An 18,263-nucleotide genomic window follows, 5' to 3' on the forward strand; every position below is an offset into this window, starting at 1 on the left:
GTACTCCTAAGTGTCATGAAAAGAATTTGAGGAAGTGACAGAAGACTAGCAAAGATGAGCAGACATACGAGTAATAGGAATTCCCAAAGAAAGTCACTTCTATAAGGTTCCAAGGCAGTAAAACTACATTATTTGGGGATATACACACCAAGGCCATGATGATAACGAAAATCAGAAGAGTGGTTGCTCCCAGCAGGAAGGCAGGAAACTTAAAAGAGCTGGGCTCTTAGTTGGAGTCCAGTCTTTCAAGTGGGATGACACAGGCTAAGTGAACCTTAAACTCTACTTATATACTTTATGTGTGTGTGTGTTCTAGGAAATAAACTTTAAATACTATACTATAAAAAGTTTATTTTCCTAAGTTTTGATTGTTTTAAAATGGATTTAAGAAAATAATCCTTGCCTAAAAGGTCTAAGCCAAACACAATAGCATTGTTTTAACGCCATTCATGAATGTCCATTTCTCGCACAAATATTGCAAGAAACTAGGAAGAAACACCCCATTTCTTATACTTACTTGGGCATAAGCGCTCTGAGTTACTTTTCTCAAGTCATCTTGAGCGCCAGTTGTAATCCTTCCAAAGAAGATTTCTTCTGATACCCGGCCACCCAGAGTCATGCACATCCTGTCCAAAAGCTGCTCTTTGGTGTACAGGTATTGTTCTTTGGGTAAATACTGAGCATAACCTAGTCCTTTGCCCCTTGGGATGATGGAGACCTGGTGAGTAGGAAACACACAAAATGCTAAATAGACTTGATCATGTCTATTTACCGATAGATAAACTCACTTATGTAAGACAATTGTGGGCGATCCATCAGTCTTGGCCAGATAAATTCTAACTCTAGCAGAAGTGACTATTCAGGAGGAATACATCCTCTTAGAATAACTTCACCTTATAATTCTACAAGTATTTTTTGTTTCTTTATAAACTCAACTGAAATTTTCCAGTCTTGACAAAAAGACTACTAGTGAGTTATCTTACCTCCTGACAACTTAAATACAGTGCAGGCTCCATTCCATCTGTCAGTCAGCACCATGTCCCCACTTTGGAGGATAAAAGGGAAAGCAAACAAGGATGCTAGCAGCCTTATCCTTTTCTAGTCTTCTTTTTTAACTGTAAATTTCTTTAATTTTCAAAAAATCAACTTTACCAAAAGATGATTTATATACAATTCACCCAATTTAAATGTACAATTCAGAGTTCTGGCAAACACAACCTCCCACAATGAAGACAACAGTCTTTTCATCACTAAAACATTCCCTCATAGCCCTCTGTAGTCATCCTTTCTTTCCATTTCCATTCCAAGCAACCACAGATAAGCTTTCAGTTCCTGTGGATTAGAATTTCTAGAATCGCAGATAAGTGAAATCACACAGTATATACTTTACTGTTCCTGTTTTTGAGATTCAACCCCCCCATGGTTGTGGTTATGAATAGTTCATTTATTTTACTGCTGTGTAGTAGTATTCCATAGTATAACATATAAAATATATATTTCACTCTAGGGTTGCTTTCATTTTATTGACACTTATGAATAAAACAGCACAAGTCTTTATGTGAACATGTTCTCATTTCTCTTGGGTAAATATATAGAAGTTGAGACTAGTTGTAGGGAAGCATTTTTTACCTACATGAGAAAGTGCCAGACTGTTTTCCCTCTACATTCCCATCAGTAATGTACAAATTTTCCAACATTCCATATTATTAACACTGAATATTATTATTAACACCAATCACTAATTTTTTTAACCATTCTAATGGGTGTGAGGGGGCATTGCATTATGCTTAATTTGCACATCCACGATGACTAATGATACTCAATGTCTGTATGTGCTTAATGTCCATTCACAAACCTTTTATGGAATCTATGCTCAAATCTTTTGCCTGTTGTTTTATTGGGTTACTTACCTTCTTATTGAATTTTGAAAGTTCTTTACATATTCTACATACAAGTCCTTTGTCTTATATACATATTGTAACTATCTTCAAAGTACATGGCTTGCCTTTTATTTTATTAATAGTGTCTTTAAAAAATAAAAAGGTTTCAAGTTTGATAAAATCTAATTTACTTTTTCTCTGGTTCATGTTTTTTGGTTCATGTTTTTTCTGGTTCATGTTCATGTTTTTTAAGAAAATTTGACCTAGCAAGGCTACTAAGATTTTTACCTGTGTTTTCTTCTAGAAATTTTATTAGTTTTTTACAATCTATTTCAAATTAATTTTCTGCATTTGATGTAAGAGTTAATGTTCACTTCTTTTTTCACATGAATACAGTGCTGACAAAATCATTTACTGGTAAGACAATCCTTGATTTGCTCTGGTACCTCCATTGACAATCATTAACCAATTAGTGGAAAGGTCTATTTCTGGACTCCTCCATCTACTGATCTGTTATCAGTCCTTTCACCATACTATAGTCTTCATTACTATGACTGTGTTGATCTGCATTCCCATATGTTACATAATCTTGTCAATTTCTACCCTAAACATCTGCTGTAACTGACAGATTGTACTGATCAATTTGGGAAGAAATGACATCATAACATTTCAAGAACATGGTATATCTCTATTTTTATTTAGGTTTTGTTCAATTCAATGTACAGGTCCTACACATATTTTGATAAATTTATTCCTATAGATTTCATGCATCTGGATGTTGTTATAAATGAAACTGAATTTTTAAAATTTCACTTTCTAATTGTTCATTGCTAATACATAGGAATACAATTGATCTCTGTAAAGTAACCTTCAATTCTGCAACCTTGCTAACTTCACTTCTTGGTTCTAATGTCTTTTTTTGTAGATTACTTATGATGTTTCTCACACACTTTCAAGTTTTCTCTGTGGTCACCTTCCTTCATTCAAGGGACTCCCCTCAATTTCCAGATGTTCCTTAACATCAGCAGTTAGCTAGGCTGCTGCTTCCTGCCTATCTGTGCTATATTTGTTTGAGAAAGGTACATGGTTGGAAAAAAAAAAAACAGAAAATTGAACACTCTTACTTGGTGCACTTTGTCTCTTTGGTCTCTGCTTCCTTTTTTGCCAGGCTTTCTGGGGTCTTCCTATGTATACCAAGCTTAGCAGCCAGTCAGGAAACTGTGCAGTTACTAGTTGGATTTGGGTCTAAACACTTTGTAGCTTTCCTATTTTCAGGAGTTTCATGTTACTTTTCCATTATTCTTCAAACCCTAACTTTACTCCTCTGCTTCCTCAAGATGGTAAGTTCAGTATTTTCTACCACTGGGGCCTTGGAGGTTAGGGAATATGCTTACACAAGAAAGCTACAAACTCCCAATTCTTTGCAATGCTGCTTTTTGAGAGTAAACTCTCTTCCAATTTGGTCTGCTTCTGGGCACTTTTTGCTTCCACCATCGCTTCCAGAAATTTCTAGCAAATTTCTTTTAATATTTATCCTTCGTGGAAATGCAATCTTCTCAGTTACGGACATGACTAAGTTGGCTTGCCTACTGTTCAACACAAGCTGCCTTACCTTTAAGAGTGGGTCTGCATGTTCCAGGTACCAGCCAGCAACTGCATGACCTGCCTCATGGTATGCCACAGTCTTCTTTTCCTCAGGCTGGAGAACCTGGGTTTTTTTCTCTAAGCCTGATAAAATAATACAAAAAACCAAAAGCTATTGCTTTAGTAACTCCAGCATAGAGCAACAGTTATACAATACTACACACTGCTTTACAGAGGATGTAAGCAGCCTATAACAACCCAACAATTCCCAACTGAGGTCAGAATAAAAGCAAAGGATCAACTTCAAAATATGGCCAATTACAGCAAAAAAACATTTAACAACAATTATCCCAGGCCTACTTTTTTATTAATTATGGTTTTGAGAAATAGAAATGTCAAAGAAAACTCAATACCTAGATCAATTTAAAACATAAAATTTATAGAAAATTTAAAAATCTGGAAAGAACTCACCCTGTTTAGTCTAGGTATTTGGAGTTGTCCAGCACTGGGTAAACAAAGATGCCTGCCATAAGAGACTGCATGCTATCTCTTCCCTGACTAAAGGCAGACGGTAATCACAGGGAGTACTCAGCTAGTTAACAGGATCTGGGAATACCTATTTAGAGTCAGCGAAGCTAATGCTGCAGCACCTTTCACATAACCAAAAAGCTCAAGGGGTTCCAAGAGCCAGGCAAAGCAGCAGCAGTTAGACTAGAAAAGATAAACCCCAGGAAATGCTGTGGTGGCTGGCATACTGACTACAGAGCTAAAGGACCCCTAATCCAAGCATGAGTCCTCCCTGGTATGGATACAGGTTGACACTGGACCTTGTTTGTATCTTTGCACTGTTAAAAAATGACCGTACATAGTTTGTACAAAGAAATCATACCATAAGTTTTGTTTCATCATGGCAACCCATTAGAGAGGATTTCTCAACTGTTAATATATTGAAGAGTTTGGAAAACTAAAAAAATAATGAAATGATATAATCCAAGACAAGTATGTAACATCACTACAAGGATGGGAAATTACAGAGCTGAGTTAACAAGACCTCTTTTTCCATAGATAAACAGTTCTTGCTTGCCTGAAACAAACCCTAAAATTCAAAGGAATTTTTGTTTTTTTCAGGATGCTATTCTTTACAGAAAAATTGCTTATGACTCTTTACAATAGCTGAGCTGTAAATAGATAAGTACCTGTCCACCACAGGGCAAAGGCCCCTACTCTCCTTGCCACCCTGTTCTCTTTCACACACTCTCTTTTCTATGAAGCATTGAGATTCCCTTTGACCTAAAAAAGCACCACAAATAAGCAATTTTCATCTGTCTCTACAGCAAATTACTTTAATTCCATCCACAATTCTATCACCTTAGATTTTATCTTTTCCTAATAAATTTCTGGAATATTGGCCTGTTAATTCATTCAATATTAGGTGTTTGTTGAACCTACCCCTGCAGTTAAGCGCTTTGCTACACTAGCTCTAAATCTTCAATGAACTATCCATGAATATGGCTTGGTACTCTCCAACCAACCGAAACTGCCATTGTCAAGTTACCAGGAAATGAGTCTCCTTGCCAAATCCAAACATCATTGTCCTTAATGTACCCACATCGCTTGGGGCTGCTGTTGTCAACTCCTTTATAACCATGTCCCTGCCCATCTCCCATCTTCTCCAACCTCCTAGGTCTCTTTTAATGGCACTGCTTCTTTGTCTTATTCACCAATGCACCATTCAGCCTGTGACACAGCTTTGGTGATTTTGCTGACTCATTTTTTTCTCCTCTGCCACTGATTGTGGGCATTTGGCAACATTTACTGATGGGCACCTTTTCCTCTGCCTGGGATCCCCCCCTGCACACCACCATAGTGCTGCAGAGTCTTTGTACATATCCTGCCTGCCTCAGAAGCAGGAGTTTCTCTTGGAGCGTCACCGTCTTCCCATGGCCTCTAAGGTTGTCTTTTTGTTGTCTATTGCCACTGAGACTACCTATGCTAACATCTGCTATGGGGCCTACAGTGATGTAAGAAAATAAGTTTAATTAGTAAAAAAAAAATTTAATTAAAAAATAAAAAGCCTTTAAGGTCAACATTCAGGGTTTTCTAAAATTTAGACTTAAATTTAACTTTTTGCCTCACTTTCCACAGGAACTTGGATCTAAGAGTTTACTTCCCTCCCTGAAACAGCTAACTCCAAACCAGTTTCTGTTCATGCCACTTCCATGACATGCCTTATTCCCTCTTTCTACCAATCCTAATTTAAAACTGTCTCTTCTTTGAAGCGCTAATGGACCACTTTTCCCTCCTTTGAATGCACAAATTCTTGAATTGCTAGTAACCTTTTTATGGATATTAAGCTATAAGCTACTAGGCAGCAAAGAAAATACATCATGTGACCTCTGCTGTGGTGGTGGATTGAGCAAATTCAGGTTACAGTTTTTATTCATCATTATTTCAAGCACAGAGCATATTTAACCCCTGTAATAAAGTTTTTAAAAATAGGAAAGTTATGAGTGTTTACAAAAAACTAGATTGGTATAATTCAAGGGAAGACACCTTTTTCCTTGCTGTCTATGTGAGGGAGGGCGAGTGTGGATTATTTGTCTCAGATTCAACCAACATCTACTCAGTGACCTATACAGACAGCAAAAGGGGGCAGGGCCCAAGTAGATAGGGATGCCCTAGGACAGTTCTTTGCTTCAAGTCTTGCCAGAACAGAGAATCCCTAGCCTTATATTCATTTTATCCACCTTTTAATTTGAGTTACATTCAGCTGCCTTACCACCAATGACTCGTTCAATTGCTTGTTCAAAGTGTTTTTGATTTATAGAATCTGAAAGGTGTCTCGCAGCAATCAAAGCAGCTTCATTACAGACATTAGCAACATCAGCTCCTGCAAAATAAACACAAAGAACAATTTACCCATCAAGTATACTCAAACTCATTAGTTACCCATTACAAATGACCGATTTCACAGTCAATTCAGCAGATTCGATAAAGGTTTAATGTAAATATAATTCAGTTTGGTTCATGTTAACCCTAAGCTATTCTAGGATTCATTAATAGCCTAGGAACAATCCTTTGACCTGAGATAAGTATTAGTAATAGGCAACAATGGGTTAACATTTACCATCGTAGACAATATGGTTTATATAATAGAAAACTAAGACAGTATTTTAAAAGAATGTTAGTAAACTTATTTTCACCATCTATTGGGAAAGGGACTTACATGAAATGAAAAGCATAAGCATTAAAGTAACCTAGTTCATTCAGTTAAACAATGAAAAGTTAAACAGGTGAAACTATCCAAGAGCTTCTTAGACCCACAGAATCTTTAAATGACTGTTTCAGATAAAGTAAATGGAAACACAAATAAGCTACAGTACAATATAAGTGCTCAATGAACAAACATAAAGTCCAAAGACAAAAAGTAAAAGTAAAAAGTTAGGTCCTGGGGTTCCCTGGTGGCACAAGGGTTGTTAAGCACAGCACTTTGAAGCTATCCGTAGCCTCTGCCTCACGAGTTCGATCCCCAGCCTGCAGAGATCTACCCACATGGCGCAGCAGACCTCTCCTGTCTCCCCCCACTGGTCCCCTTAGCAGTGTATTTCAGTCAGTCTGCCTGATCTGCTCCCCACTCTGTCTCTGGTGAATCCTCTCACCCCCCCCCACACTTCTGGCCTGTACCCTCAGTTCTTGTATGCATAAACAAATAAATCTTTAAAAAAAAAGTTAGGTCCCCTGGGAAATTTAAGATGTCTGTCGTCTTCTGACCATAGAGTCATGTGTAATCTTCTTAAACTTATCAAATGTTCTTTTCATTTCCTTTTGAGTTTAGAAGAGGGAGACAGGGAATGAGAAGAAAGATCACATCTTATATTTAAAACTCTGTGCTAATCATTAGAGAAATTAAAATCAAAATTATGATATATCACTTCATTTCCACAAGGATGGCTACTATCAAAAAGACAGACAGATAATAACAGGTGTTAGTGAGGAGGTGGAGAAATCTGAACCCTCACAGACTGCTACTGATGGGAATGTAAAACAGTATAGCTGCTTTGGAAGAGTTAGGCACTTCCTCAAAACTGACCCAGTAATTCCATTCCTAGGTATATAACCACAGGAAATAAAAACATGTTCACAAAGAAGCTGTACATGCATATGTTAATAACAGCATTATTCACAACAGCCAAATAATGGAAACAACCCAAGTCAACTGGAATGGATAAAAAAGATGTGGTGTGGTACACCCAAACAATAGGCTATTACTTGGTCATAAAAATAAATGAATTCCAACACATGCTACAGTATGGATGAATTCTGAAAATATTAAGCTAAGTGAAAGAAGTCAGAAGTTATATTTTTCCATTTACATGGAATATACAGAATGGAAAACTCTACAGAGACAGAAAGTAAATTACGGGTTACCTAGGGTTAAAAGTGGAGGGAATGGTTGGTAGATTTCTTTCAGAATGACAAAAATGTTTGAAAATTATAGTGACAGCTGCACAACTTTTTTATTAGTACCTTAATTTTATCTGAATAGAGTTGCTTTTAAAAATATTTAGGAGGGCCTCCCCAGTGGTGCAGCGGGTTGAGCACCATGCTGTGAAGCTGTCCGCAGCCTCGGCAGTATGGGTTTGAGCCCACATGGTGCCGCAGACCTCTCCTGTCACACCCACTGCTCCCCTCAGCAGTGTATTTCTGTTATCTGCCTGTTCTGCTCCCTGCTCTGTCTCTGGTGAATTCTCTCACCCTCCCGTGCCTCTGGCTTGTACCCCAGCTCTTGTATAAAAATAAATAAATCTTTTAAAAAATAAAAAAATAAAAAAAAAAAAATATTTAGGAACAGGGTCTCCCTGGTGGCCTAGGATTAAGCTTCAAGTGTTTTCACCACTGTGGCCCAAGTTCGATCCCTGGTCAGGCCGGGAACCCACTTATTGCACAGCAAATCTCTCCTAACTTACCTACGGCTCCCCTGAGCAGTGTATTTCAGTAAAGCTGCCTGTTCTGTTCACCACTCTGTCTCTGGTGAATCCTCTCAACCACCGCCCCCTCCAAACTTCTGGCCTATACCCCATTTCTTCTATATAAAAAAAAGTAAAAATAAATAAAAGCTAGATTTAAGAAAAATATTTTTTAAATATTTAGGAATAATTTTTGTAACATTTATAGAGAAAATAATACATTGTCAAGGAATTTGTCACAAAGTAATAGAGCAGCAGGGGGAAGAGTGTTGGGATATAATTGAGATAAGGTTGGATATATTGCAGAGTGGTTTATGATACTATTTCCTCAATTTCTGTCTGAGTTTGAACTTTCCCATAAGAAAAGGTAATAATATACAACTAAGAAACCCCAAAGCGAGTGGGAACAAGCTAAGCTATCTGGTAACTGTTATTGACTTAGACTTAAAAAGTACATTATATTCCACTTACCTGAAAACCCTGGTGTTAAGGATGCAAGTTTTCTCGCTAGTTTCTCCTTTTCCAGGGCACTATCCAGTTTTAGTGGTCTGAGGTGAACTTTGAAAATAGAGGCTCTTCCTTTTATGTCTGGTGGTCCTGAAGAAATAATTTTTAAGGGGAAAATATGACCATGAGCAACTACATCTCTCCTTGTGAGAAATGGACTGAAGTCAATGAAAATCATCTCACCAATAAAGATCTGCCTATCGAAGCGTCCTGGCCTCATCAGTGCAGGATCTAGGATATCTGGGCGATTGGTGCCTGCCAAGATGACTACATTTGTTGTTGTGTTGAAACCTGAAAAGATAGTAACAAAGATGCAATGTTATTAAGTGATGTGAGGCAGCAAGTAAGAATATCTGTTAAGAATGTTTGAGCACTGCCATTGTAAAATATTTTTTCAATTTATTATCTAGTGCTTGTTAAGTCACAAACCTAGATGATTTTCTTACTATTCATCTTGTCTTTGTGATAATATTCACATACAGGCATACTTCACTTTATCACTTTGCTTTATTGTGCTTTGCAGATTATGAGTTTTTTACAAATTGAAGATTTGTGGCAAACCTACGTCAAACAACTCTATCAATGCCATCTTCCCATTACACAGGCTCACACTGTGCCTCTGTGTCACATTTAATTCAGGTATGGAAACCATGTTTTAGACATAATGCTACTGCACTCAACAGGTTACAATACAGAATAAACAACTTTTATATGCACTGGTAAACCAAAAATTTCATGTGACTTGCTTTATTGTGATATTCACTTCATAGTAGTGGTTTGGAACTGAGCCCAAAATATCACCAAGTTATGCCTGTATAAAGACTTAAAGCTTTAAGAATCAATTGTCTAAAGACAAATAGCCAAATATTTTTATTTAACTAGAAATTTAGATTATACTGTCAACTTTTAAAATGATTTAAAATCAATAAAACTACATTTGCAAATGTTTCTAAACTCCATAAACTACAGAACAAATCACAGCATGTTTGAAGACAGGCATCCTCACCTCTGACCTTTACTTCAGGCTCAACTTTGCTCAGTTTTATTGGCCATTTGTCAAACATCAATGCCATGGCCAGAGCCTTTATCCCCAGGACCCTGGTACTAGAAGAGCTCAGGTGCTGAGCTCTGTAAGAGGTAGACTAGAGGAGGGTTCTACCTTTCAGTTTTGGCATTACATCCAGCTCAGAATTGCACAATCCTTGGCACAGTGCTTTTCAGAGCACAAAACAACATCCACCTATCTCACAGCAGGCAGTACATAAGCCAGCTGAAGAACTGGCTTTCCTAAAATAAAAGCTAACTAAGGTAGAAAAAAACACTACTCTCTTAGTAAAAGGGTATTCAGAATCTTTCAGATTCTTCCTGGATTCTTCTAGAATTCTTCCAGAATCTTCCTGGGTTTCATGATGCTCCAGAAATCATAAACAGTTTTAAGAATGGTACTATAATTCTTCTGTAAATCATTTCACCAATTTTTTTCCTAAACATCATCTTAACACCAATACTAAATTAAGGTAGACTTCCAAATAAGAACATTTTGCTATTATCTGTACTGATAAAAAATGAGCCTTCAAAAGTGTATTTGTTTTAAACAATACTTTTTTCCCCTAAACATCAGCATGAGGAGTCTCATTTTAGATATGCATAAAACAATTAGAAAGTTTAGTTTAAAATACAAAAAACATGCGTGTTCACCATCCATTTCCACAAGTAATTGATTGAGGGTATTCTCCTGTTCACTCTGGCCCCCAAAGTTGCCTCTTCCTCTCTTCCTTCCCACAGCATCTATTTCATCAATGAAAAGAATGCAGGGGGCATTCTTCCGAGCAAGGGCAAATAAATCACGGACCTGGGTAAAGGTATAAACAGTAAAGTCACTTGAAAGAGAATACCACCTATTCTAGTAAAAAATAAAAGTCGAGTTTCCATGCCATAGGAAGACAACGTTTTTGAGTTACAGACTGTCTAGTATTCTTTTTATAATCTCATAAATTAATGCATATGTAATAAGCACTAATACCTGCCTTTTAACATCAACATAGTTTTCCCCTATAAAAAGATAAAGAAGCAAAGCTATAAACTTTCTAATTAGTTTAAAAGTTCAAATTACTCTGGGTTCTGCAGCAGGTGTGCCTGAATTACTGATGTCTTGCACCAATTTGATTGAAGTGGGAGGCTGAAAGGAGGGGCACTCCCTCGCATAGGAAGCTCCAAAATTGGAGTCTGGAGAACCACTCCACACATCTGCCCTATAAGAGGCTCCTGAATGACTCTGCCTTGCTATCTGCCTCACAGTTGCACCTGGTGATTAGAGCAGCCCAGTCTACTGTGGTCCAGGAGCCCAGGTCCTCACCCAGGAAAAAGACAAGGCCGTGGGCCAACCACAGATCTATGTAGTGCAGCAGGGGAAGAGTGGGAGTGCTCAGAGCAGGGGAGGGAGACCTGGGGGAGGGTGAGCAGTATTCAGATAGATTACTGGTGGGAGGGTCACACATAAGGGGAACAGTAACTATAGAAAGATGACCCATGATACAAGAAAATAATTTTTAAAAAGTAATTTCATGCCCAGGAAATTATTACCAAAGCAGACACTAACAGATCTAGGCCACATGTTCATGTATAGCAAAGGCAGTAACCTACCCGAGTTCACCCAGTGATCACCCCAGAGTGAAAAACAATGCCTTCCCCCCAGTTTCACTGCACCTATGTTCTATCATAAGTCACTATTCTAGGTGGGTTAAAGGAGTTCAGTGTCTAATCCCATCACCTGCTGCTTCTGAGATATTCAAATATAATTTGCCTATGCCTCACACCCCTTTCACTTCACTTACTTCTAAGACCCCCATAACTCTCGTCTGCCTAGATTTGATTTTGCATTCCTATACTGCTCTGAACACATCTCCTAGTGTAATTCATCTCTGTATGTTCTCATCCTATGAACCCCAGATCTATGATCAACAGTCCCCTACCCCTCATGCTCTTTCCTAAATACTTCATTTGCCTCCTTGCCTAAACTAGTCCTGCAAAGTTCCCAACTAGAAGGGGATTTTATCTTTTGCTCCAAGCCAGCTGGAGTTGGGGTCCACCTCATATCCTATTCCTATTGCCAAAGTAATTCTGCTAGAAGTCCCTTCCCCTGCTTGCCTGGGGCTCCTCCATCTGGCAGCCACTCTACCCTCCTAGCACTTTTGTCCTCCAGTGGCCTGATCCTTCCCCACACCATTTTCTTAGTGAGTTCCAGGTCTGTTTAGTTCTAGGATTCACTGTCCACTGACTAACCTCTTCCATGACCTTTTGCTCCAATCCTGTATGGTCAGCACTGCCAAGCTTCCGTCTATATCAACTGCTTGAAGACCACCTTTTGATCACTCTCATACCAGTCAGGCCCACTCAAGCATCTCCAACAAGTTCTCCATCTACTTCTTAGTTCTCCATGCCATTAAGGCCTCAACTCTCTCACCACCCACAGCTCATCTCCATTCTTCAATTCCCCATTTACCCATATTAGATTCCTTGTTGTACGTTATAAACATTCAACTGGTTCATGCTTCTGTTTTTCCTAAGACTATTTGCCCTACAAAACCCATCTGAAATCACCTACTCCATCCATCATCATTCACTGAACCAATGATGCCATTGGTGGTGAAACCCACCATTACTATATTGAGAAACAAAAACACTGTCAGTGGTTAATACAACATTTTGTGATTAACTGTACCCTAATGTTTAGATAAGTAATTGTGGATAGCACATTGTATTCTACTGTGCTTTAAAAAAAAAATCGACTGGTGAAATACACAGGATAAAAATTTATGTGTTTCTTTAAAAATTAATATATACTCATACTTTCTGACTTCAAAACTTACCACAAAGTAGTCACACATATAGGTCAAAAGGATAGAATTAAGAGTCCAGAAATAAACTCACATATCTTACCTATGGCCAAGAGTGCCAAGGCCATTCAATGCAGATAGAGCTCTTTCTAACAAATGGTGCTTATACACACAAAAGATTGAAACTTAATCTTACTTAACATCATATTAACTTGGAATGGATTGCATTAACTCAAAAAAATCACAGTTAAATGTAAGAGCTAAAACTCAGGAGTAAATATTTATGACTCTGGATTTGGCAATAAATTCTTAGCTATGTCACCAAAAACATAAACAAAAAAAATTAGACAAAATGGATTTCATTAAAAAAGTTTGTGATTTGGGCCTCCCCGGTGGTGCAGCGGTTGAGCGCAGGGTTGCGAAGCTGCCCGCAGCCTCTGCAACACCGGTTCGATCCCCGGCCACTCCCCGGTCACCAGAGGAGGGCCCTACATGGCACGCAGACCTCTCCTGCCGCCCACTGCTCCCCTCAGCAGTGTACTTCAGTCCCTCTGCCTGCTCTGCTCCCCGCTCTGGCTCTGGTGAATTCTCTCACCCTCCTGCGCTTCTGACTGTACCCAGAGCTTGTATAAATTAAATAAATAAATAAATAAATCTTTAAAAAAAAAAAAAAAAAAAAGTTAGTGATTCACTATGAAGAAAGTGAAAAAGATAACCCACAGAATGGGACAAAATACTTGCAAATTATTCAACTGATCAGGAGTTAGTATCCAGAGTATTAAAAAAAAACTCTTTAGAATTCAGTAACAAAAAGACAATCCAATCCTGTTTGGGGTAAGGGGCATTTATAACCTAGGGAACACCGCCATCTTACCCAAGTTCCCTTGGGGATTGGGGGAAAGTGGCACCATCAGGACAGAAGACTTACTCTAGCTGGACCCACACCAACAAACATCTCCAAGAATTCTGATCCACTAACGGTGATGAAGGGGACATTGGCTTCTCCAGCTGTGGCTTTAGCTAACAGTGTTTTCCCCGTGCCTGGAGGACCAGTGAGAATCGCACCCTTCAAATACAAAAAAGAAAATATATTTAACTAGAATTCAGAAAAGTAAACTGTATATAAATAAGTCCAAGTCAGAAATCTGTTTATAATTTTACTGTTATATACTAAATATTTCTTGAACATCTGAACTACAGTAGAACATTTTTATACTACCAATATATATTAGTATATATTTTATATTATATATTTTTATATTAGTAACAAAATAAGATTATTAGAAATTATTTTTTTTAAATATAGTAAGACTACCTTAAATATTTCCCTTCTTGTAAGATTTTGAGTGTTGCTTTTTAGACCTTTCTCACAATACAGAGAACCTACTAATAAACTAAGAACCTACTAATAAACCGACTGAGGTTTACTTATTCAGGAGACAAAAATATTAAGACACAAACACCACCCTCCCAATTTACATTTTTTAAACTTTCACAAATGTAGTAAAAATCAAATGACAAATGGTGAACTGAGGCAAAAAGAAAAAAATATAAGGGTTTGCTCAAATAACAATTATTTAAGTTGTAGAAATGTCTAGGTATGTGAACGGGTGTGCTGAGCAACAAACTATAAAACATGACCTCTAAACATGAAAATTAAAGACAAAATAATTCCCTTTATAAGACCTTTCTTTAAACTTTACTAATGGATTTACAAAGTAAACATCTCTGATTCATTTACTTAATAACTAAACCTGGTCCTAGAAGTAAGTACAAAGATCAGTAAGGCTAGTCCACCACCAGCAGCGGGTACTGGGATGTCTGCTGGGAAAAGGAGAGGAGATTAGGGTGTCTATCTCTTTCCCACTGAATCCTGCCTGCATCATGACTCTCAGATCATATCTATCGGATGAGGGGAAAACTGAGTGACAGGAGGCAATATGCTCAAGGGTGCTACAGCTGCTGAGAGTGGGGCATATATCAGACTGGAGGTAGGCTGGGGAAAGCTTCCAGAGGAGAGAACACAAATCTGCTGGGAAATATACATATTCTACAAAGAGATGCACTCACATACATATACAACTGATCCAAAAAAACTCAAGTTAAGCAAAGACTAAGTTAAGAGAGGATGGAAAAGAAAAAATAATCAAACTTCATGAGATTATAACTTCACAGAAAAAAAGGCAGAGGGAGGGCTCCGCAAACAAAGATGAGCAGTTGGTCCCAGGAAAGTGAGGGCCTGAATGCGAGGCTGTTTGAGGCCAGCGACCACTAGCCCCACTTTCAGAACTGAGTGAAGGCAGAGGGAGGGCTCTGCCAACAAGGTGAACAGTGGGTCCTAGGAAAGCTCCAGCCTGCCTACAAGGCTGTTGGGAGGCCAGAGATCCCATGCCCCCTTCTGGAACTGAGTGAAGGCAGAGGGAGGGCTCTGAAAAACAAAGGTTAAGATGTATATTTTGGGGAAGAGACCTTCAGCATACAGAGACTCGGTGATCTTCAGGGATAGCACCCATCACAGCATCACTGTCCTTGTGAAGACTGGTATGACAGCATCAGACTTGGTCTGGTCACCAGTTCCCGATGTCCCAGTAGGAGCATCTCAAAGAGACGCCCAGCAGTACCAGTGGCACAGTGGCCTAGCACATAGAACAAATTCAGAAACAAACCAAATGGGGTTCATTCCAGGGGCACAAGGATGATTCAACATCCTAAAATCAATTAATGTAATCCAACACATCAACAAAAAGAAAAATGAAAACCATATGATCATATCAATAGATGCTGAGAAAGCATTCAACAACAGTCAATATCCGTTTATGATGAAGGCCCTCGAAATTCTCAGGATAGCAGGAATATACCTTAACAGTGTAAAAGCCACATATGACAAACCTACAGTCAATATTATTCTCAATAATATTTAAGATCAGGAACAAGACAAGGATGTCTACTTTCGCCACTGCTTTTCAATATAATACTGGAAGTCCTAGCCAGAGCAACAAGACAAGAGAAAGACAAAGAAGGAATCCAAATAGGGAAAGAAGTAAAACTATAACTATTTGCAGAACTATAACTATTTTAGACCCCTAAAACTCCACAGAAAGACTAATTAAAATAATAAACCAGTTTAGTAACTAGCAGGATACAAACTCAACAGAAAAAATCAAGAGCCTTCCTGACCTCCCTGGTGGCTTAGGGGTTAAGTATCAGGGATACCATTGCAATGGCCTGAGTTCAATCCCTGGCCAGGGAGCTAACCCCCATGGCACAGCAGACCTCCTCTGTCTTGCCTACTGCTCCCCTCAGCAGTATATTTTAGATCATCTGGTCTGCTCCCCATTCTGCCTCTGGTGAATTCTGTCACACAAACCCCACTTCTGGCCTACACCCCAGTTATTCTATGCAAAAATAAATAAAATCTTTAAAAAATAATCAGTAGCATTCCTATATGCAAACAATCACTCTGAAGAAGAAATTAAGAAAACCACCCTATTTGCAATTGAAACAAAAAATATCAAATACCCGGGAATAAATCTAACAAAGGACGTGAATGATCTACACAAAGAAAACTACAAAACACTGTTAAAAGAAATAGAAGACACAACAATGTGGAAAGACAACCCCTGCTCATGGATTCAAAGAATTAACATTATTAAAATGGCCATCCTACTGAAAGCAATTTACAAATTCAGTGCAATCCTGATAAAAATCTCAGTGACACTCTTCAAAGAAATAGAACAAATATTGATGAAATTCATATGGAGATGTAAAAAAACCTCAAATAGCCAAAGATTTCCTGACTAAAAAGAAGAATGAGGCTTCATAGTTCCTGACTTCAAACTATACTAAAAGCCAAAATAATTAAAACAATATGATTCTGGAACAAAAACAGAAACACAAACCAATGGAATCAAATAGAAAACCCAGAATAAAGCTAAACATATAAAGACAACGAATCTTTGACAAAGGAGCTAAGAATCTGCAATGGAACAATGGAACAAGGACAGTTTGTTTTATAAATACTGCTGGGAAAACTGGACTACCACATGCAAAAGAATGAAACTAGACTACTACCTCACACAATGCACAAAATCCAACTCAAAATGGATAAAAGTGAACATAAGACCTGAAACCATAAAATACACAGAAGAAAATACAGGTAAAACACTACATGACATACCACTCAATAACATCTTTGAAGACTCATCCTTCAAAGCAAAGAAAGTGAAGGAAAAGATAAACAGCAGGGATTACATCAAACTAAAGACATTAAACAAAACAAAGAGACACCCTACTGTCTGGGAGAAAATTTTGATACGCCACGCAACTGATAAGGGACTGATCACAAAGATCTACTAAGAACTCACAGGACTCAACAAAAGCAGACAATCCAGTCAAGAAATGGGCAGAAGAACTTAAAAGACACTTCTCCAAAGAGGAAATGCAAATGGCCAACAGGCATATGAAAAAATCTTCAAAATCCCTATAATCAGGGAAATGTGAATCAAAACCAGATTGAGATACCACCTTATACCAGTAAGAATGGCACATACCAAAAAAAACTAGCAACAACAAATGTTGGCGAGGATGTGGTGAAAAAGGAACTCTCCTACATTGCTGGTGGGAGTGCAAATTGGTCCAACCACTGTGGAAAGCTGTCTGGAGGCTCCTCAGTCTACTGAAAATAGAGCTACCATATGACTCAGGAATTCCATTCCTAGGGATCTACCCAAAGGACACAAAAACATTGATTCAGAAGAATACATGCACTCCTATGTTTATTGCAGCACTATTTATAATAGGCAAAACCTGGAAACAACCCAAATGCCCAAAAATAGATGAATGGATCAAGAAGATGTGGTATATATACACAATGGAATATTATTCTGCAATCAAAGTTAACTCAGGGTGTCTAACTGGTGGTGCAGGGGTTAAAGTCACAGCACTATAAAGCTACCTCCAGGCATTGCAGCATGAGTTCGATCACCAGCCAGGGAGCTAACCCATATGGCACAGCAGACCTCTCCTGCCTCACCCACTGTTCCGCCCACTCAGCAGTGTATTTCAGTAGATGTGCCTATTCTGCTCCCCAGTCAGTCTCTGGTGAATCCTCTCACCATCTGCACCTATGGCCTATACCCCAGTTCTTGTATGCATAAATAAATAAATCTTTAAAAAATAAAAGTTAACTTAGCCTTTTGCAGAAACATGGATGGAGCTGGAAGGGCTTATGCTCAATGATATAAGCCAGAAGGAAAAAGGAAAATATCAGTTCGTTTCATTTATGGTAAGACTATAGGGGAACCAAATAAGGGATCAGGAAAATAAAACAAAATAATAACAAATAAATAAAAAAATAAAACAAAATTAATGAGCAACTAGGAATCAGAGACATTCTGCAGGGGAGGAGAGGGAGAGGAATCAAAACAGGGGAGGGAAGAGCACAAGGGACTATGGTGATGGTATAAGGGTGAAATGGTGTGGGAATTTTA

General features: G+C 38.3%; 1 protein-coding gene across 1 annotated transcript in view; it reads right to left on the reverse strand.

The window, feature by feature from the left end:
• The window catches only part of AFG3L2 (AFG3 like matrix AAA peptidase subunit 2), a 41,625-nt gene that overhangs the window by 8,294 nt on the left and 15,068 nt on the right, over positions 1-18,263 (reverse strand). Inside the window, exons 9-15 of the mRNA XM_037508864.2 lie at positions 13,703-13,840; positions 10,637-10,790; positions 9,122-9,229; positions 8,903-9,028; positions 6,244-6,354; positions 3,493-3,608; positions 518-718 (exon numbers count right to left, since the gene is read on the reverse strand). Coding sequence (XP_037364761.1) covers positions 518-718; positions 3,493-3,608; positions 6,244-6,354; positions 8,903-9,028; positions 9,122-9,229; positions 10,637-10,790; positions 13,703-13,840 — 954 coding nt within the window. The remainder of the gene's footprint in view (positions 1-517; positions 719-3,492; positions 3,609-6,243; positions 6,355-8,902; positions 9,029-9,121; positions 9,230-10,636; positions 10,791-13,702; positions 13,841-18,263) is intronic.

This window comes from Talpa occidentalis, unplaced genomic scaffold (genome assembly GCF_014898055.3).
Source record: "Talpa occidentalis isolate TD23 unplaced genomic scaffold, MPIMG_talOcc4v2.1 talOcc4.13, whole genome shotgun sequence".
In the NCBI taxonomy this organism is placed as follows: Eukaryota; Metazoa; Chordata; class Mammalia; order Eulipotyphla; family Talpidae; genus Talpa; species Talpa occidentalis.